The sequence below is a fragment of the Mobula birostris genome, chromosome 28 (genome assembly GCF_030028105.1).
Source record: "Mobula birostris isolate sMobBir1 chromosome 28, sMobBir1.hap1, whole genome shotgun sequence".
NCBI lineage: Eukaryota > Metazoa > Chordata > Chondrichthyes > Myliobatiformes > Myliobatidae > Mobula > Mobula birostris.
Window position 1 is genome coordinate 34,494,021 of NC_092397.1, and position 22,072 is coordinate 34,516,092.

Below are 22,072 nucleotides of genomic sequence, written 5' to 3' on the forward strand. Positions count from 1 at the left end.
GGGTTCATTGAGCTTTGTCCCATTTTCGATACTTCTCTTAACCCCATTCCGACGCAAGAGCTGAACACTGTCACGGGTCGTTCCGAGTATTTGTTAAAGCTCCACTTTCTGACGGGCAACCCGTTGCTAAACTGACTTGAGTTTACACAATGACCGACCGCGAACAGCAGCTGAGAACCGGTTTTATTCCAATCGTTTATCAATTGAAAGATATCGGTGAACTAATTTCTCAGACACCATCGCAATATTAACTACGCTTTGTTTAAGTGTGTCGGACTCCAGTAACGGGGGTAAAGAGCCGACAAACAAGCCTGTTGCGGTTTAATTTCAGCAACAAAGGCTTTTTTGGCGGTGTATTGCAAATTTCAGTTTATTTCGGCGGTTAGACGGTATTTTCCGCGCTTCTACAGTTGCTGTCTCTTGATTGGTGAATAAGGCAGCTCTGTGATTGGAATATTTGCTCTTTCCAATCAGAACAGGCACCGGTTCACCAATCAGAAACGCCCCACTACATTCCGCACCCCCCCCCGCCCCGCCTGCATCAGAAGGGCGATTTCCAGAAGCCTGATTTCTAATGGTCAAAACTTCAAATTTATTTCTGATTTATCAAATCTATGTGATGTTATATGTATTCAGGAAACCCGATTGTTATCGCATTTAAGTTCTTCCTTCCAGTGTTATATTGTAATTAAGCGTGATAGATTAGTTGGTAGAGGAGGTGGTGTTGCAAGTTTTTTTTAAAGAGAGGGAGAGGGCATAAAGTTGTGGATGTAAATGAAATGTATGAGGCATTTGAAGACACATTTGATTCCACAGGTAGGGGCAATAAAGTGGTATATTATTATAATGTCGACTGTACCTCTTCCTAGAGGTGCTGCCTGGCCTGCTGCGTTCACCAGCAACTTTTATGCGTGTTGCTTGAAATTCCAGCATCTGCAGATTTCCTCGTGTTTGTGTATTATTATAACCATTGTGGAAAGCTTCCGATTGATTTGTTGGAGAGCATACGTAGCTCTAGCTCACTATGGGTTGTATGATGTGGGGATTTTAACACATAGTTAGTTCACTGTGGGGTTGTTCTCAGATTGGTGATATTTTGTTTATAGAAGAGTTTCAGATATTTCATATCCTGTTAGTCTTTATGGTGGGAGAGGTACGAGATTTAATGTTCATAATAGTTCTGAAAATGCTGTAAATTTAACTTTAGTTTTGAATATTGGAGTGAGTAGTGGGATGTCATGGGAGATGAGGCATTGGGGAGTGATCATTTTCCTATGTTTATAAGCTTGAGTTTGGATTTATATAGGGGGCATGAGGCCACTTTTAGGAGGTGGAGCTCTGGTAAAGCAAATTGGGAGAAGTTTGAATGTTTTATGTGCTGAGCGTCTGTCTGGGCTGAATGGTGAGGATGATGTGGATTTCTGCAAAGAAACGTTGTCACATTATTCATCAAATAGTGGTGGAAGAGATTCAATTTAAAAAGTGCATTAGTGGGAGAAAAGCTGTACCGTGGTGGACGGAGGAGTGTGCAGAGGCAGTTACTGAGAGAAACGTGGCATTTCCGAAAGTTAAGTATCACTCTCCGCGTGATCATATTAAGTGTAACAGGTCACAGGCCGTGCTGAGGAAAGTAATGAAGCTTGTGAAAAAGATTTACTGGAGGTCACATTGTGAAAGTATTGGAAGGACTATTAAACTTGAAGATGTTTGGGGAATGACTAAGAAAATGGGGGTGTGGGATTCATAGGGTTCCGAATATTGATTAAAGAAGGTAATACAATTGTTCCTGAAGGAGAGACGGTTGAGTCCTTGCTCGGTCATTTGCTGCAATTCATAATCAAAATAGGTGGAGAGACTAAACAATGTAGCGATAAGGTTTTACAAGAATACCTTAATGTGTTGGAAACCAGCTGTAGCAATGATAGTATTAGTGATGTAGAGTTTCTTTGTGTGAATTTAAGAAAGCTATTTATAGTACAGGTCAGACGGCTCCAGGAAAGGATGATACATGTTATTGCATGTTTAAACATATGGTCAACAACTCTCTTGAGATAATATGACATTTTTAAAATCATAATTGAAGTTCAGGCCATCTTCCCTCCTCATGGAAAATGGCAATTGTAGTGTCTATTCTAAAACCTGGGAAACCCCTGATGGATCCTCCTAGTTATAGACCAATATCACTGACGTCCCATTTGTGTAAACTTACGGAATGGATGGTGATAGTGTGGTTGAATTATATTTTGGAAAAGGGAGGTGATGTGCTGTTGTTAACAGACTGGATTAATTTGAGGGGCAAGTGCTGGTTCCACGCCACATGTTTCAAAAGCAGTCAATGATTTTATGCAGAAAACTCCGCAGCTACTTGAACACAGCAAGCTTCCACAAACAATATACTCAATGGAGACGTCAATCCATGGCCTCGTATACTGTCGCAATGAGGCCACACTCAGGTAGGAGGAACAACACTTTGTATTCTGTCTGGGCAGCCTCCAATCTGATGGCATGAACATCTACTTCTTGATCTTCCAGTCATGCCTCCCCTCGCTCATCATTCCCCATCCCCCTTTCCCTCTCATTGCCTGCCCATCGCCTCCCTCTGGTGTTCCTCCCCCCTTTTCTTTCATCCACGGCCTTCTGTTCTCTCCTGTCAGACTCCCCCTTCTCCAGCCCTGTATCTCTTTCACCAAACAACTTCCCAGCTCTTTACTTCATCCCTCCCTCTCCCAGTTCCACCTGTCACTTTGTGTTTCTCTCTCCCTTCCCCACCTTTAAAATTTACTCCTCATTGTTTTTTCTCCAGTCCTGCTGAAGAATCTCGGCCCAAAACGTCAGCTGTACTTTTATCCACAGATGCTGCCTGGCCTGCAGAGTTTCTCCAGCATGTTGTGTGTGTTCCTTGGATTTCCAGCATCTGCAGATTTTCTCCTGTTTATTACTCAATGTCAACAAGCATTTTATATGACACTGTCACAGTCCCACTCATTTAGAAATGCAGATATGAAACTCGAGGTTCAGCAGATGCTGGGAATAAACTCTGAAGTGACACACACAAAGTACTGCGGGAACTCAGCAGGTCAGGCAGCAGCTAAACAGAGGAATAAACAGTCTAGATAGGATGAAGTGTCTTGGCCCATAATATCAACTATTTATTTGTCTGCACAGATGCTGCTGGGGGGCACTGAGTCCCTCCAGTATTTTGCAAACATAAACCTCTTTTTTTCAGTCAATCAGTTTCCAAATGTTGCTGAACTTTCATTTGCAGCCTCATCCTCCTGGTCTGATTCCCTCCTTCTACTCTACGTAAACTCGAGCCTCCATCACATCTGGAGCTCCAAAGCCCTCATTTGTGCTGACCCCTCTTCTTTCTGCTTCACCATTCTGCTGTCGTACTTTAGAGGAGAGTGTTGTATTGCAACAGCCCGGCAATGTGAGGCACAGCCCTTCGAAATCAGTGAAAATGACACACAACAATGAACAGAGTGGGACAGGAAGATTTTAACAACACAAGACTTCAGCCTTGGTCCAGAGCTGTGAGGGATGAGGAATATTTGGGAGAAAACCACAGTAAATTAATCCTCTGCAGTTTACAGAAAGTCGTGGAGTGAATTCAAGGTAAACCTCTTCATCCCCAGACCGGTGACCAGTTACATCCTGAACATTATAGGGTGAGTTAGTGGTGAACGGCAGGGATGAGTTTGAAAGCTCTGGTGTGCAATAGGAACACAAGCAGGTACCAGCTGGACTGGGTGGCCTCTCGACTGTTCATTGTCAGTGTGACAGGGAGGAAGCACCTGAGACACAGGATTTGAAATGGAATTGATCTATTTGTCTATGACAGATCCACAATATTAAACATCAGTGTATTTTAAGATGGTGGGATGAACCCCCTCAATGCTCAGTAACCAGGGTTCAGTCCTGGGTCTGATGACCAGCCACAATATCTGTGGAATCTGACATTAACAGTCCCATATACAGCTTATTATAACTTCCTCCCTGATGTGAAGTTGCTGGTGTTTCAGCAGGTGGGATGACTTGAGTAAATTTCTTTGCTGACTCAGGACAGAAGTGTGTCCTCTATGAATTGTAAACTCACTGGAGCCTCACACGGTGGGTGAACTGAATGAATCTCCTCCCACACTCGGAACAGGTGTGAAGCTATACTGAGAGACAGAGACAACAGAGCCAAGTCTAGCTGCTCACCAGTGTGAACTGGCTGGTGTTTTAATAGCTCATGTGACTGAATGAATCCCGTCTGCCATGGAGCAGGTGAATGGCCTCTCCCCGTGTGAACTTGCTGGTGTATCTGCAGGTGCAGTGGCCTGGTGAATCCCTTCCAAAATGAGAGGCGGTGAACGCCAACTCACTGGTATCAACTCTATGGCCATTTATCAGGTCAGTCCATGGACAAGTCCACGTATTGGGACTCTGGTGTGCTGTCTTCTCAACCATCTCCCCCTTCATATTCAGTGACTGGTAGCATTCAAATGCTGGGGAACCGACAGACACAGCAGAAGTGACACGCTGTTGCATTTGAGATTCTCAGACAGAAATTCTTTGCCTTTTCTGCCTGTAAAATGTTTGCAAAGAAGATCAACAGGTGAAAGAGAATATATCTCAGCTGAGATTATTTTGGTTTTCATGTTGATGTCTGATGTCACACTGTTACAGTGAGGCTGAACACTGTGCGGAGGAACAACACTTCTAACTGGGCATAGTTCAGGCATAAGGACACAACATCAAATTCTCTGTTTTCCTCTCTGCCCATCAAGCTGTGACTTGGCTCAGTGTGTCTCTCTCCATTACTTATAGCTACACATTCTGGGTATCTCCCACAGACCTACTAAGCACACAATACAAACAGAGCTGCTTTGTGAGAGTTTCTGCTGATCGTGACCCTGCTGGCATTTGACTGTAGTAAACTCAGAGTCAGCAATGCCATTAACCCTCAAGAGAATGTGATCAGGTTTTCTTGGTGCAGATTGACACTGCGGTATTCTTGCAGTGTGAAGACTTTTACAAATAAAATGGCATGAGGCATTTTCTGTTTCAGGAAAACCATAACAACTCGTTTATTGTCCTCCAAATACAGAAACATAAAGCACAGATTAAAAAAAAAACTTCACATACTTACATCATAACAGCAGTCCAGCTTCTAAAAGAGAAACACAACAGAATGTCAGTGGTCATTAATTACACACATTTCCAGCCATGACATTACCCTACGGTGACCCCACCCCCCACTGAATCCTCTTACTGCTCCCCCTCTGTGATCTTTAGAGCAGTTTACTTCCTTTCAGTGACACTTGCAAGATAATACAGAGAAACACATCAAGTTCTCTCGTGTATTAGTGCTCCTAAGGGTGCTGCCATTTACTGTGGAGTTTCTTACGACATTTTACCTGTAAAACTCCTCACACTTGTCCAGATTAAAATCCATTTCCCCCATTTCTCCATCCATGATTCCAATTGATCTATATCCACTTCTGTCCATTTGACAACCTTCCTCGCCACCCACAACTATACCAACATTCGTGTCATCAGCGATCTGATCCGCCCATGTGTGTTTTAATCTGATCAAACAAAGGTCCCATCACTGATCACTGTGGACACACTGGTTACATATCTACAGTCAAAATCATTCTCAATCCTATCAGTTCAAATTTTGCTACACGATACACACCATTCAAACCCTCCCACACCGAGACTCGAGGAAAGTTACACATTTATCACAAGACCAGAGTTGGGTTGAATGGTCTGGGCTTGTTACTCTGGATGCTCTGCTCCAAAGTCCATTCAGATTAGTACAAGGTAACCAGATACATCATCACTGAGACACTGATGTACAGCATTGTGTCACAAACAGGAGAAAATCTACAGTTGCTGGAAATCCAAGCCACACACACAAATGCTGAACAAACTCAGCGGGTCAGGCAGCATCTATAGAAAAAAAAAACACAGCCACTGTTTTGGGACAAAACCCTTCGGCAGTACTTAGGAGAAAATCTGAGGAGTAGATTTAAAAGGTGGGGAAGGGGAGAGAGAAAATAAGGTGCGGGTGAAACCTGTAGGGGGCTGGGAAGTTGATTAGTGAAAGAGACAGGAGGGCATGGAAGAAAGAAAAGGAGGGAGGAGCACCAGAGGGAGATGGTGGGTGGGCAAGATGATGGGAAATGGTGAAAAGGGGGGTGTGGGAGGCATTACCAGAAATGCGATAGTTCGATGTTCATGCCGTCAGGTTGGAAGCCACCCATAAGGTGTTGTTCCTCCAACAAATGTGTGGCCACATCGCATTGTGTGATATTGTTTAAAAAGCTAAAAAGAATTCAAGTGTGAGGATGAATCTGAAAGAAGTTTCTACATTTACATTGCATGAGAGACTGGGAGACACAGTGCCAAGTACCAACTCCCACACTGTACCGGAAACTGACAGGTACAGAATGAACCCCACACTCTCACACTGTAGCAGAGGCTGACAGGTAGAAAATGAACCCCACACTCTCATACTGTACCAGAAACTGACGGGTACAGAATGAACCCCACACTCTCACACTGTACCAGAGACTGACGGGTACAGAATGAACCCCACACTCTCACACTGTACCAGAGACTGACGGGTACAGAATGAACCCCACACTCTCACACTGTACGAGAGACTGACGCGTACAGAATGAACCCTGTACGTAATGTACAGACATTACGTACTTTAACAAACCCGAACAACGCTCCTCCCCAACTCAAGACAGCACCACTTTGATCAATTTATACTGCAGTGGACTGTCTTGAGACTCGTTCAAATTCTCTGCAACACACATCAAAGTTGTTGGTGAAGGCAGCAGGCCAGGCAGCATCTCTAGGAAAGAGGTACAGTCGACATTTTGGGTCGAGAACCTTCGGCAGGACTAACTGCTAATTCTCTTCTCTTTTTACAATTCTGTACAGCAGTTTAGTTCTTGTGAGCACTGTATCGTGGATACTATGTGTTTCTGATGCTGCTGCAGTAAATTTATCTTTCACCTGGTCCATTTGACCTTCGGTCTCCTGCTGTCCTGTTTCATTACATAAACGTTTCATATTATAGAAACATAGAAAATAGGTGCAGGAGAAGGCCATTCGGCCCTTTGAGCCTGCACCGCCATTTATTATGATCATGGCTGATCATCCAACTCAGAACACCGCCCCGGCCTTCCCTCCATACCCCCTGACCCCCGTAGCCACAAGGGCCATATCTAACTCCCTCTTAAATATAGCCAATGAACTGGCCTCAACGGTTTCCTGTGGCAGAGAATTCCACAGATTCACCACTCTCTGTGTGAAGAAGTTTTTCCTAATCTCGGTCCTAAAAGGCTTCCCCTCTATCCTCAAACTGTGACCCCTTGTTCTGGACTTCCCCAACATCGGGAACAATCTTCCTGCATCTAGCCTGTCCAATCCCTTTAGGATCTTATACGTTTCAATCAGATCCCCCCTCAATCTTCTAAATTCCAACGAGTACAAGCCCAGTTCATCCATTCTTTCTTCATATGAAAGTCCTGCCATCCCAGGAATCAATCTGGTGAACCTTCTCTGTACTCCCTCTATGGTAAGGATGTCCTTCCTCAGATTAGGGGACCAAAACTGCACACAATACTCCAGGTGTGGTCTCACCAAGGCCTTGTACAACTGCAGTAGTACCTCCCTGCTCCTGTACTCAAATCCTCTCGCTATAAATGCCAGCATACCATTCGCCTTTTTCACCGTCTGCTGTACCTGCATGCCCACTTTCAATGACTGGTGTATAATGACACCCAGGTCACGTTGCACCTCCCCTTTTCCTAATCGGCCACCATTCAGATAATAATCTGTTTTCCTATTTTTGCCACCAAAGTGGATAACTTCACATTTATCCACATTAAATTGCATCTGCCATGAATTTGCCCACTCACCCAACCTATCCAAGTCACCCTGCATCCTCTTAGCGTCCTCCTCACAGCTAACACTGCCACCTAGCTTCGTGTCATCCGCAAACTTGGAGATGCTGCATTTAATTCCCTCATCCAAGTCATTAATATATATTGTAAACAACTGGGGTCCCAGCACTGAGCCTTGCGGTACCCCACTAGTCACCGCCTGCCATTCTGAAAAGGTCCCGTTTAATCCCACTCTTTGCTTCCTGTCTGCTAACCAATTCTCCACTCACACCAATACCTTACCCCCAATACCATGTGCTTTAAGTTTGCACACTAATCTCCTGTGTGGGACCTTGTCAAAAGCCTTCTGAAAATCCAAATATACCACATCCACTGGTTCTCCCCTATCCACTCTACCAGTTACATCCTCAAAAAATTCTATGAGATTCGTCAGACATGATTTTCTTTTCACAAATCCATGCTGACTTTGTCCGATCATTTCACCGCTTTCCAAATGTGCTGTTATCACATCCTTGATAACTGACTCCAGCAGTTTCCCCACCACCGACGTTAGGCTATTAACTGTGTGTTTTCCTCATTCCATCTGCTTTTCTAGCAGATACGACGGGCCGAATGACCGAATACTGTCGCTGTAGTTGGTCCATTTTGTATTTTAGATTTCCTTCCTGCGGAATTAACCGGCAGCAGCAACTCACCACATCGGCGAGAGTTCCCAGTCCACGGCGTTACCCAAAACGAACACTGGGTAGCGCAGAACGAGTTCTGATTGGTTGAACGAATTCCTTTAGCTATCCAATCAAATTATCTTACTGCATGAACGTTACTTCAAATAGCCATTGAGAAACATAGGCATCCCGTCCCTCATTAGCATACACCTCTGGGCGCTGCCTATTTAATTCGTGCTCCGAGCCCGTTTTGCTTATTTGTGGTTCTGAAGCGGTCAGCTGAAATGCCTGAGACAGCGAAACCCGCTCCGAAGAAGGGCGCCAAGAAAACTCTGCCCAAACCAGCGGGTAAGGCAGGGAAGAAGCGCAAGAGGCTGAGGAAGGAGAGTTACTCCATCTACATCTACAAAGTGATGAAGCAGGTTCACCCCGATACTGGCATCTCCTCCAAGGCCATGAGCATCATGAATTCATTCGTCAACGACATCTTCGAGCGCATCGGGGGCGAGGCTTCCCGCCTGGCCCATTACAACAAGCGGTCAACCATCACCTCACGGGAGATCCAGACCGCCGTGCGCCTGCTGCTGCCCGGGGAGCTGGCCAAGCACGCAGTTTCCGAAGGAACGAAGGCGGTGACCAAGTACACCAGCTCCAAGTAAAGCTCCCCAGTGAGATGATCGGAAACACAACGGCTCTTTTAAGAGCCACTCACGATTTCACTGAGAGAGTTGTACTAGCATTTAGGCAATACATGGCGCACGTTTTATGTGTGGTGACTTTTACAGGAGCTAAAGAGCGGTTGGAATATCCGCTTCATCTTCCCTCAATAATCCTGGTGTTTAACATTCCTCCCACTCCCGTTGCTGTTTTAGCTGTGGGTTCAGGAGTTTATTAGTTGGAGTTAGGTAACTTCTCTGAATCTCATTTTAATTCGAGGCCGGAACGACTTCACGGTTCTTTCATACAACAGTTTTTAAAAAAAAAAATTGCAGACTAGCCGCTGGTCACAGTTTGTCGATAACCTGCTAACGTTTACACAATGACTGGCACCGGGTAGAAGCTGAGTGTTAGATTTACTCGGTTCCTTTACGAGTTGAAAGAAATTTGAGTGCCCAGACACTCCATTATCAACTACACTTACATTAAATGTGCCCGGTTTCAGTAACAGGGGGAAATACGAAGACCCAGTCCTCAAACAGATCAGCAATGATTTAATTTCAGATTAAATTTGAACAATGAGTTTTTTTGGCGGGCTTTTTCCAATTTTCAGAGTACTTTGGGGAGGAGATGGTTACACTGCGCGCTTCTACCTTTACGGGCTCTTGATTGGTGATTAAGGCAGTTCGTCGATTGGGCCATTTCTTTTCACCAATGAAAACAAGCAGCATTAAACCAATCACAAGCATTAGTTTGCATTCTCAAAGAAGGTATAAAAATGCGAGTTGGGGCGGGGTGAACATTCCATCACTGTCGTTGGAGCAGTTACTGTGACTTTGAAAATGTCTGGACGTGGAAAAAGCGGCGCCGGCAAAGTTCGGTCCAAGGCCAAATCTCGCTCATCTCGGGCTGGACTGCAGTTCCCGGTCGGCCGAGTTCATCGACTCCTAAGAAAGGGCAACTATGCTGAGCGGGTGGGTGCCGGAGCCCCTGTTTATCTGGCTGCTGTGCTCGAGTATCTGACAGCTGAAATCCTCGAATTGGCCGGCAATGCAGCCCGGGACAATAAGAAGACCCGCATCATCCCCCGACACCTGCAGCTGGCCGTCCGCAACGACGAGGAGCTGAACAAGCTGCTAGGAGGGGTGACTATCGCTCAGGGCGGTGTGTTACCCAATATCCAGGCTGTGCTGTTGCCCAAGAAAACCGGCGGTGCCAGTAAGTGAGGCGACGTAAACTGAACCTATTTACCCAAAGGCTCTTTTCAGAGCCACTCACAGTGTCTGTGGAAGGGCTGAACAGCGGGTGATTACCGTTCGGAGTAACTCGGCTGTGTATCTGACACGGCCCCGATCGGAGGCATCCCTGGTAACGTTTTCTCTCCTTCCGTCGTGTTTCTTCCGCGAATTAAATCGGTATAAGTCTGCAGAGTACGCGGTCCGCTTCGCCCTGACTCATTTCCCGTCTCTGCTGGCTGAATGGAGCTCTCTCCCCTTCCGGGGCGGGGAAATGAACTTTCAGAGTCAGCCCCCGGAGGGTGAATTTAATCTCCGATCATTGAACGATTCCGGTCTTCATGACCTGAAACCGCGTTGTCTGGGTTTGACATTGCGGGTTGACCCTGGACCGTTCCGCTGATCGCTTCATGAGCAATTCCCACCGCCTCACAGAACAATATTGATTTGCAGCTTTACATTTATCTACAAAAGTACATTTACCATATGGAACTGACAGTATTTACTGAAAATCTCGTCCGCCTGGGTCTCTGAAATATAAATGAACATTTGCAAAGTCGGGGTCAGTTTGGTCAGATCTCCCGAGACACGGCTCCCTCTGTGAGGCGGTGGGTCGCTCTGATACAGACTTTTGTTTGTGCCAGGAAGAAAAGGGAGGGGGAGGGTGGATCGACAAGGAGGTTCAGTGCTGTCCTGTCTCTAATAGGAACTTCTAAATACTGATTGATAAAACTGGACACACAGAATAAATTCTGCGCCACCAACCCTTTTGCAGTGCGGCGGTCCCAGTATACATGATGCGGCAATCCCCAGGGATGTCTTCTCTAAGTACCACTGAGATGTTCTCTCTGGTCAAACACATCTCTCCCCTCCACTCCATCGTACCTGTAGCATTTGTATTGTGAAACTGATCTGCCGGTCCTGCCCCTCCGACAATCATTTTTCTGTTGGGGATATAATATCCCAGTCTCCTGCACGGATCCATGCCCAGGGGCCATCTTCTGTTCAGAACAAAGGACAGTACAGGAGTGGCCCTTTGGCCCTTCTCTACATATTCTTGTGACTGTCTAAATTTCCTTAAATACTCCTGTGCTCTCTGCCTCTGCCACCACCCCTGACAGTGCATTCCATGTCTCCATCAATCTGTTGTCTTCACTTTCTTCCTCTGACCTTAAATACATGCCTTCTGTGAAAAATATTACTGGCTGTCTACACCAACTATGACCACAAAATTCCACAGGTTTCTATCAAATCTCTCCTGAGCCGACGCCACTCCAGAAGAAAAAAGTTTCAGCATGTCGAGCCTCTCCTCAGCGCACACCTCCTCCAGACATCCTGCTCCAAACCCTCCACATGCTTCCTATAATGAGGTGATCAGAACTGAACACGATACTCTCAATGTGGCCTCACCAGCATTTTATAAACCTGTAACATCATGTCCTGGGGCTTGAACTCAATGCCTTGCCTGATGAAGGTAAACATGCCATACACCGACTTCACCTCCCTGTCAACCTGTGCTCCCAGTTTTAGGGAACTGATGTCTCTGAACCTCAACATCCTTCTCTTTGTCAATACTGTTAATGTTCCTGCCATTAACTGTGTACACACCCTTGATGTTGGATCTCCCAAAGTGCAGCCCTAGGTATCCTTTTCACCACAACGAATGTATGGAATGCAATGGGATTATCTTCAATCCTACTTGCCGGAGATTTTTCATCAGTGTTTCCAGCTCTCCAAACATTCTTGAGTTCCCCTGTTTTTTAAATATAGTCCTCAAACACCCTGTTTGATTACAGATTCCTAAGCCTTACTTATGCTTCTTCCTCCTCCTTGATTAAATTAACTTCCTGTCACATCATCCAAGGTTCCTGAACCTTGCCATCCTTGACCCTCCCTCTTACTGGAAAAAACTGGCCCTGAAACACTGCACTGGTCTTTCAACAAACTCCAGGTCAGATGTGGATTTGCCTCAAAATCCATCGTTACATATTGCTGTGCCTGGCATCTAACTCAGCTTCAATCTCTCCATTCAGTGACTGGTGTTCTGTTTCACATCCCCCTGTCAATCTCGTTTCAACCCTCATAGGGAGCAGCAATGAACCTCATGATCCTGACCGCCCTCCAGTAAAACTGCAAACCATCCCTCTTGTAAATGTCACCACAACACCAGAAGAGGTTCCAATGTTCTGTAATCCTGAAACCCTGTCCCTGTATCAGCTCCTTAGCCACACATTCATCAGCTCTCACTTTCTGTTTGTATCCCTACCACCACAGGGCACTAGGAGTAAACTGGAGATTACAACATTTCAGGTTCTGCTCCATAACTTCTTCCCTAACTCTCTGTGGGACATCATCCCTTTTCTACCTGTCCATTGGTACCGATGTGAATCACCATCTCTGGCTGAATGAACACCATCCCCCTGTTCTGTATCTGCTCTGAGATGTCCCTGACTCTCAGAGTATTTACAACCTTTAAAACCAACAAAAAAAGTCATAAAGAGAGGAAAAAGTTAGAATACGAAGGTAAGCTAGCCACTGGTATTAAAGAGTATACCAAAAGTTTCTTCAGATATACAAAGTGTAAAAGAGAGGCAAAAGTAGATATTAGTTCATTGGAAGATGTTACTGGAGAGGTAGTAATGGGGTACAGGAAAATGGCAGACAATCTGAATAAGTATTGTGCATCAGTCTTCACTGGGGACGATATTAGCAGTCTGCTGGAAATTCAAGAGAATCAGCGGGAAGAAATGAGTGATTTTGCCTTTACTAGGGAGATGGTCCTTGGGAATCTGAAAGGTCTGAAGGTAGAGAATTCACTTGGACCAGATTATCTACACCAGTGCTATGAAAGATGTGGCTGAAGAGATTGTGGCAGTTTTAGTAGTAATCTTTCCATAATCTCTGGATTCTGGTGTGGTTCCAGAGAACAGGAAAATTGCAAAGGTCATCCACTCTTAAAGAAGAGGGAGAAGCAGAAGAAAGCAAATCATAGGCCAGCTAGTCCGATCTCAGTGGTTGGGAAGATGATGGAGTCAATTGTCAAGGATGTATTTTTGGGTACTTGGCAACACATGAAAAAATAGGCCAAAGTCAGCATGGTTTCCTTTAATCAGTCCTTACCAAAGACTTGTGTATCTGCAACACTTCTTCCCAACTCTTGTACTCAGTGACATGAATGATGAAGGCCGGCAGATCAAACCCCATCTTCACCACCGTACCTAGCTGAGACGTCACTTTCAGTGAATTACACATTCACATGGACATTATTTATATAAATTACAAACAACAAAGGTCCTGTCACCCAGTGGCACACCACTAGACAGACAGCTCCAGTCTGAGGGACAACCCTCAACCATCAGCCTCTGCCTCCTGTCACCGAGGCAATTATGGAATCGATCAACTATCTCCCCAGATTCCAGTTTCTAGATCTAACCTTCCAGACTATAGTCAAAGGCCTGGCTAATGTCCATATAGACAACATCCACAACCCTAACCTCATCTACACCCTTGTGAAACCCCTCAAAGGGCTGCAAGAAATTACCAGACATAATTTTCCTTGCACAAAACTGTGCTGACTGTCTTGAATCAAACCAAATTTTGGTGGATCCTGTTCTTCAGAAACTCCTCCAACAAATTACAGACTGATGGGCCTGTAGTTTCCACTACCCTTTTTGAACAATGGCAGCGCATAAACCATCAGTCCTGAAGTCACAGGAGCAGGATTAGGCCTTTTGGCCCATTCAGTCTGTTCTGCCATTCCATCATATATCCCTCTCAACCCCATTCTCCTGCCTTCTACCCATAAACTTTGATACCCTTAATAATAATTAAAAATCTACTAACCTCTGCTTTAAAAAAAAAACACTGACTGCCTTTCTGGCTGCCTGTGGAAATGAAATCCATTGATTCATCACCTTCTGACTAAAGAAATTACTCATCTCTATTCTAGAGGGGCATCTTTTATTGAGGGTGTGGTTTGGTTCTAGATTCCTCCATTATTGGAAACATCCTCTCACATCAACGCTATCTAGGCCGTTCAATATTCAATGTGTTTCTATAAGATTCTCCCTCATTCTTCTAGACTCCAGTGACTGCAGGCCCAGATCATCAAATGATTATTACATCCTAACTCTTTCAGTCCTGGGATCATTCTCGTGAATTTCCACTACAGCCTCTGCAATGCCAGCACATCCTTTCTTAGAAAAGTTACCCAAGCCTGCTCATGATACTCCAAACGAGGTCTGACCAAAGCCTCAGCATTAGATCCTTGTTTTACTTTCTAGTTCTCTTGAAATGCATGCAAGTATTACATTTGCCTTCCTCACTACCAACTCAATGTGTGCATTAACCTTTAGGGAATCGTGCACTAAAACCCTTCACACAACTGATTTCTGTTCTCTCCCTGTTTAGAAAGAGCCTAGGGTGTTATTCCTCCTACCAGAGTACATGACCACACACTTCATTACACTGTATTTCATCTGGCACTTCCTTGTCCATTCTCCAAATCTGTCCAAGTGCTACTGCAGACTCCCTGCTTCCTCAACACTGCCTGCCTCTTCATATCATCCACAGTCTTGGCCTCAAAACTATCAATTCCACATTAGTCACCCTGTCCAATCATGTGCAACCTCAACTGGTGCCTGAGATGAAGCAAAATAATCTCTCCCCTGGCCTCCACAGTGTATTCTCCAGCTTCCCACAAAGTACGAGAATGTACCTGATAAAGCCCTGGAGATTTAACAACCTTAAAGAATTTTTGCAATGGTGAAATAACTGTCAGAAATATTCATGGAAAGCCTCTCCTATTTCATTTGCCTCCACACACAGATGGCCATGTTCACCTCCAAGGGTGATTCTGTGTCTAACTTAACTTTTCCTATGAATATACCAAGAGAATCTCTTGGATTTTGCTCACTTTGCCTTCTGAATCATGATATCCTCCTTTTACCCTCCTAACTTTTATTAGAGATCCTATCTTCTCTCTTACTTGTTTCATGTTGCCAGAGGCTTTCTCCAATTTCTACTTCTGAAATATTCCTTATCCTTCATTTTCTTTCAGTCTGAATTCATAACATCTCTCACTATGCCCCTCTGCCAGACTTTACCATCCTTGTGTTTCCTCCTCATAGAAACAGTTCTGTCTGAATTCTGACCCGATTGCTTTTAAACATCATTTACATGTTCAATGTAGACAGTTGCAATTAACTGTACCCCAAATGACCATATTACCACCGGGTCCAGTCTTGTCCCTATTTACTGTTCCGAAAATGAAACTTCTATCAATGGCCAGGCTCATTTCCCAATACAATGTTTTCTATGACATTTATAGCGAGAGGATTCGAGTACAGGAGCAGGGAGGTACTACTGCAGTTGTACAAGGCCTTGGTGAGACCAAACCTGGAGTATTGTGTGCAGTTTTGGTCCCCTAATCTGAGGAAAGACATCCTTGCTATAGAGGGAGTACAAAGAAGGTTCACCAGATTGATTCCTGGGATGGCAGGACTTTCATATGAAGAAAGACTGGATGAACTGGGCTTGTACTCGTTGGAATTTAGAAGATTGAGGGGGGATCTGATTGAAACGTATAAGATCCTAAAGGGATTGGACAGGCTAGATGCAGGAAGATTGTTCCCGATGTTGGGGAAGTCCAGAACGAGGGGCCACAGTTTGAGGATAGAGGGGAAGCCTTTTAGGACCGAGATTAGGAAAAACTTCTTCACACAGAGAGTGGTGAATCTGTGGAATTCTCTGCCACAGGAAACAGTTGAGGCCAGTTCATTGGCTATATTTAAGAGGGAGTTAGATATGGCCCTTGTGGCTATGGGGGTCAGGGGGTATGGAGGGAAGGCTGGGGCGGGGTTCTGAGTTGGATGATCAGCCATGATCATAATAAATGGCGGTGCAGGCTCGAAGGGCCGAATGGCCTGCTCCTGCACCTATTTTCTATGTTTCTATGGCTCCCTTCCCGGGTTAGACTATCCACTTAAATGTTAAGTAACATCCCAGTATTCTTCTAACATATTCGGTGATATCTAAGCCCCTGACTCTAAGGGAGTCCCAGTCAACATTGGGGAAATTAGTCACCCACTGCAACTACCCTGTTGCTTTTACATCTTTCATTACCTGCTACATTTCTGTTCCTTTATCTCCTGCTGGCATTTGGGAGGCCTGTGGTATAACCCCATCAGTGAATGCACCTCTCTTATCCTGAGCTCCATCCACATTGTCCCACTGGATGAACCCTCCAGTGTGTCCTCTCTTAGTCCCTCACCCACAATTCGATATAAAGTCTGATCTGCCATCAGCCTTCCTTGTATGTCAATCCCACTTCCCTGATTTTACAAAACATTTATCTTCCTTCTCTTTGAATCTTTTCAGTTATCCAGCCTCCCCATTCATCTCAGTTGGGGAATTCCAGTGTTTGTTATACAGTGTTTTTTTAATCATTTGTGGCCTTGTAGAACAGTGCAGGCATGTACTCTGGTTTCCTGTAGTCCACAGTTTTGAGTGCCACAGTCCCACACAGTCATCAGATTATGTAAAAGGAGAGGGAGTTTGATGAAGTGAACCTGGGCAGTTGGCACATTTTGCATGTCACAGCTCCCGAGGAAATGTTTGATTGCCCATAATTCGGAACGTGGCAAGATCCAATAAAAAGAAGTTAGACTTAACCAGAGCGGTCATTGTATGAGTGGGCCAGAATTGGAGTGGGGAGTTCAGGTTTCGTCCCTTCTGAGAGATGTAGGCCACAGGTAGATATATTTTGATTTAATCTTTATTTCTTTTGTATTACACATTTAGAGCAGAGGGGATGCCAGACAAGATACTTGTCTTGATGGAAGGAGACAGAGGGTAGTCATGGCAGCTTGTTATTCAGGTTGGAGGCCTCTGACCAGTGACAGTCACAGGGATCGGTGCTGGTACTGTCAATTGTCATCTACATTAACAATTTTCTGACATTGTAGTGACAGTGAGTTTGCAGATGACAGCAATGTTGGTGGTAGTGTGGACTGTGAAGATTGTGTGAGAGTACAATAGGATGGAGATTAACTGGGGAAGTCAGCCAAAAAATGGCAGAAGGATATTGATGTGGACAAGTTTCAGGTGTTGCATTATGAGAAGTTCAACCAGGGAAGGATCTGCACAGTAAATTCTTGTCCCTTGGAGAGTATTACAGAAGAGGGCCATGAAATACAGAAACATCATTCACTGAAAGAGACAACACAGATAGTCAGGATGGTGAAGGTGGTGTTTGGCCTATTTGTCTTCATTGATCAGGGAACTGAGTAGAGAATTTGGGATGCCGTATGACAGCTGTAAAAGTCAAAGTGAGACCAGACTGTATTTTGCACAGTTCTGGTCATCCAGTTGCAGGAAAGATGTCATGAAGCTGGCAAGTGTGGAGGGAAGTTTGATGAGAATGTTACTGACACTGGAGGACTTTAATTATCAGCAGAAGCTGGACAGACTGGGACTCTCTTTCTCTCTCCTGAGAGAGTAAGGAGCTGTCTGGTGACCGTCCAGAGGTTTACAAAATCAGTAGGTGGGCACTCTTTTTGTAGGGTAGGGAAGCCTAAATTTACAGGGTAATGGTTTAAGATGAAGGGGAAACATTTAAAAGCTACCTTATGGGTGGGGGATGTTGCATCTTTGAATAAGGAGACCAACACTTCACTGATAAGAGGGGTTTTGATGAGGTCTTGTAAGTATAGGTTTTAAATAAAATGATGAATGATGATTTTGATGGGATTAATCTGCCGGCCTCCCAATCGGCTCAGATATTGTGCAGCAGACATATTAGTAAATCACACAGAGGGGTAATGGGAACAAGTTTACAGCAGTTGGGCATTTCAACTTTCCCAGATTACCTTGTATGAAAAGTTTCAGTCTCCAGGAGAAATTTGCAGAAACAGTATTTAAAAGGGAGGATGAGGCAACCATCACTAACAACAGAAGACAAAGGCAGCATAAAAGAACATGAGAGGGCAAAGAATATCACCAAAATTAATGGGAAGCTAAAGGAATGGGAAACTTAAAAAAACAGAACAACTATAATAACAATATGCAGAAGTCAGATGAATTATGAAAGTAACTGGCCAATAATAGAAACAAGATACAAAAAAGATTTATTTTCAGATATATGAAGAGTAAAAGAGGCAAGAATGGACAAGGTTTTAGGTTTCCTGTTCTCATCTTCAGACTCACACCCCTCCCTGATCCTCTTTTTACACGATTTAGTTTATTCTGTATTTCTTATTTTAACTTTTTTTTTTAAGAAATTGCTCTGTACTGCTGTAGCAAAACAACAAAGTTAATGACATATGTCCATGATAATGAACATGATTTTGAATTTGATACTAATCACCTTCACTGATCAATGCCAGTGCACAAAAGTTTTATTAATGAGTTGGAGTAACTTCCCTCAACTTTACTTAGAAGGATGTCGCGGATTACAGGGTGCTCATGATCACTTAGGGAAGAGGGTCAAGTGTGGCAAATGCATTTGAATACAGATAAGTGTGAGGCGGTGCATATTGGAAAGTCAAACCAGTGTAGAACTTACACTATGAAAGATCGGTCATTGGGGACTGGAATGGGCCGGAGAGATTTAGGGGTAAAGTGAACACAGTTCATTGAAAGTTGTGTCACTTGCAGACAGGGTGGTGAAGAACGGGGTTTAACATGCTGGTCTTCATTAGTCAGGGGATAGAGTATATCAGTTGTGACATTATGTCACAGTTGTGTAAATGACTGGAGGACACACTTGCCGATTTGTATACAGCTCTTGTCACCATTATAGGAAACGTGGTTAAACTGGGGAGTGTGTGGAAAAGATTTCCAAGGTATATTTCCCGGACCCGAGGTTCTCAGTTACATAGTCAGTTTGGCCAGACAATGTCCTTTGTCCTTTATTCCTTGGAATCAGAATCAGATTTATCACCGTGTTATATGACGAGGAACCTGTCGTTTTGTTCTGACAGCAGTACAGGCCTCTGAAGGTGCAGATGTGAACATTGTGCCAGCATAACGCCAAGAGATTCTGGGAATGGCGAACAACGCGGCCAAAATGCTGGAGGAACCCAGCAAGTCAGGCAGCATCTCCCACCAGAGTCCTGATGAAGGGACTCGGCCCGAAATGTCGACTGTTCATTCTCAGCATTGATGCTGCCTGACTTGCTGATTCAGAGAGAGTGTTTTAAAGCGGCGGGCGGATTAGACGAGTATCACTGTGTTTGTGGGTCCGAACACATCGCCGGATTTCCCAGCGCCTCCTGTACAAAATGAAAAGATTTCTCTGTTATGGGATCGCCTCACTCCCCAGCTCAGTCCCGAAGCGGGAATTAACCGCAAAGTTTTAGTTAGTTTCAAAATTTCAGCCGAAAAGCAGAGAACAGGTCAACAAAATGGAGAGAGATCGCGGGCAGTGCAGTAATCAAACGGGTTAAAATAGAAAGTGCTGCCTTTAATCCCGATTAAACTCTCTTTCCGGCGAACTTTGCGGCCTCAGTGACGGACAAGGACCAGTCTGAGTCTCTGGAGTGTCCGATTTTAATTGGAATCGGAGAGTTTTTGAGGAGAGAGAAACACAGAAAAATGAAGTCTCCGGGAGCTGACAGCAGGATGTCTCCGCCCCGTCCGCTCGCTGTCTTTAAATTGCTCTGGGCCGCCGCCTTTCGCTTCAGTTCTCATTCAGTCTGATTGTGAGAAGCATTTTCCAGAGTCGCCGACATGACCGAGACAGCACCCGCCGAAACGGCTCCTCCAGCCGCACCCGCCGCCGCAAAGAAGACTCCCAAGAAGAAGGCGGCCGGCCGGAGCAAACCAGCCGGTCCCAAACTGGGCGAACAAATCGATAATATTGTGGCGGATTGTCGCGATAGGAAGGGGATGTCCGCTGTGGCCATCATGAAGGCTCTGACCAGCAGCGGTGTCGATGTGGGGAAACGTCGCGCCCAGATCAGGATGTGCATCAAGAAGAGAGTGGAAAGCGGCTCCTTGGTTCAGACCAAGGGCGCGGGTCTTTCGGGATCCTTTAAATCCGGTCAAGGAAAAAGTGCTGTGAAAGCGGTGAAGAAAGCGAACAAGCCATCGGTAAAGAAATCTGCCATCAAGAAATCTCCCAGCAAGAAGTCTGGCGCCAAGAACCCAGCGGCTAAGAAAGCGGTAGCTAAGAAACCAGCGGCTAAAAAAGCGGCAGCTAAGAAACCAGCGGCTAAAAAAGCGGCAGCTAAGAAACCAGCGGCTAAAAAAGCGGCAGCTAAGAAACCAGCGGCTAAAAAAACGGCAGCTAAGAAACCAGCGGCGTCGAAGCCAAAGAGCCCCAAGAAACTCGCAGCCCCGAAGAAGAAGGCGGCCAAGAAGACAGCAGTCAAAAAGTGAATTGAGATATACCGTTTGTAAGTGTTTGAACCCAACGGCTCTTCTCAGAGCCACCCACATCTCAGAAAAGAGCTGATCGTGAATATTGTGATTCCCGCTGTGGGTCCGACTGAGTTTTGCGGGGGAACTTACCGCATAAAACCCGATTTTCCCGGTACCTCTCTGACATTCAGAGCGGCCCTGACGTCCCAGATTTGAAGTGAAACACTGCGTTTCACTCGGGTTGTGTGTGTGTGAGAGAGAGTGAGACCGGTGGGGTGGTCTGCAGGCCCAGTTCGTTCTCCCGCTCCAGGACAGCGTGACTGAGATTCCGCGCCTCGCATCGCAAAGCCCGATTCAGCTGAGTTGATTGGGAACTGCTGAAACCTATGTGAGAGGGGGAGGGGGCGTCTTGAGAGAGGGATCTGTCTCTGGGGATGGACTGCAGGGGGAAGATATATGATAACCTACCCGGCGACTTTGCCGACTGACCTTCAATCAGGTACCAGCTACAAAAGTTTATTTTCACAACATTTACAAGAATAAAATCAAAAATATATAATTACCGCTCTCGGAAATCTCCCACTGTACCCATCGCGACCGCATGCTCCCACTCCAAGGACAGCCGGGCATGTCGAAAGCAAACAAAACGGTAACAGCCGCAGCAGCTGTACATGCCAAGTTTGTGGGAGAAGTGAAGGGCCAGATGAGACCCTGACAGGGAGGGAGCGCGTTCATCTCCTGTCTCTCGCTGAATTAACCTGTCGGCACAGAACAGCTGATGATTGCAGTCAGTTAATGCAAAACCGAACAACCCCATCAGGAAGGCAGATCGTCACTACAATAATCAGCAAGCGACAGCCCTTTCCTTTGCTGTGGTAGTGGCTCTTAAAAGAGCCTTTTCTTGTGCTTGTTGTGGAGGCTGGGTTCAGGCGCGCTCCCCGCGGATGCGGCGGGCCAACTGGATGTCCTTGGGCATGATGGTGACTCGCTTGGCGTGGATGGCGCACAGGTTAGTGTCCTCAAACAGCCCGACCAGGTAAGCCTCGCTAGCCTCCTGCAGGGCCATGACGGCCGAGCTCTGGAAGCGCAGATCGGTTTTGAAGTCCTGAGCGATCTCCCGCACCAGGCGCTGGAAGGGAAGTTTGCGGATGAGCAGCTCGGTGGATTTCTGGTAGCGCCGGATCTCCCGCAGAGCCACGGTGCCGGGCCGGTAGCGATGAGGCTTCTTCACTCCGCCGGTGGC

General features: G+C 45.5%; 3 protein-coding genes and 1 long non-coding RNA gene across 4 annotated transcripts in view; 3 read left to right on the plus strand and 1 right to left on the minus strand.

The window, feature by feature from the left end:
• The window catches only part of LOC140189007 (uncharacterized), a 50,138-nt gene that overhangs the window by 8,997 nt on the left and 19,069 nt on the right, over window positions 1-22,072 (minus strand). The window contains exon 3 of the long non-coding RNA XR_011883429.1: window positions 5,135-5,155. This is a non-coding gene — a long non-coding RNA (uncharacterized lncRNA). The remainder of the gene's footprint in view (window positions 1-5,134; window positions 5,156-22,072) is intronic.
• On the plus strand, window positions 6,671-9,252 carry LOC140188897 (histone H2B 1/2-like). Its single transcript, XM_072245552.1, has 2 exons — window positions 6,671-6,679; window positions 8,779-9,252. The coding sequence occupies exons 1-2, from the start codon at window positions 6,671-6,673 to the stop codon at window positions 9,232-9,234; spliced, it is 465 nt and encodes a 154-aa protein (XP_072101653.1). The 3' UTR covers window positions 9,235-9,252.
• LOC140189004 (uncharacterized) overlaps window positions 10,053-22,072 on the plus strand; it is a 580,675-nt gene continuing 568,655 nt past the window's right edge. The window contains exons 1-2 of the mRNA XM_072245674.1: window positions 10,053-10,454; window positions 12,969-12,976. Coding sequence (XP_072101775.1) covers window positions 10,075-10,454; window positions 12,969-12,976 — 388 coding nt within the window. The 5' untranslated portion in view covers window positions 10,053-10,074. The remainder of the gene's footprint in view (window positions 10,455-12,968; window positions 12,977-22,072) is intronic.
• LOC140188898 (histone H1-like) lies at window positions 20,166-20,847 on the plus strand. The gene has a single exon (XM_072245553.1). The coding sequence runs from the start codon at window positions 20,197-20,199 to the stop codon at window positions 20,845-20,847; it is 651 nt and encodes a 216-aa protein (XP_072101654.1). The 5' UTR covers window positions 20,166-20,196.

Excerpts from the sequence above, each read along its gene's own strand:
- LOC140188898 (XM_072245553.1), top strand. The coding sequence starts at position 20,197 with ATGACCGAGACAGCACCCGCCGAAACGGCTCCTCCAGCCGCACCCGCC.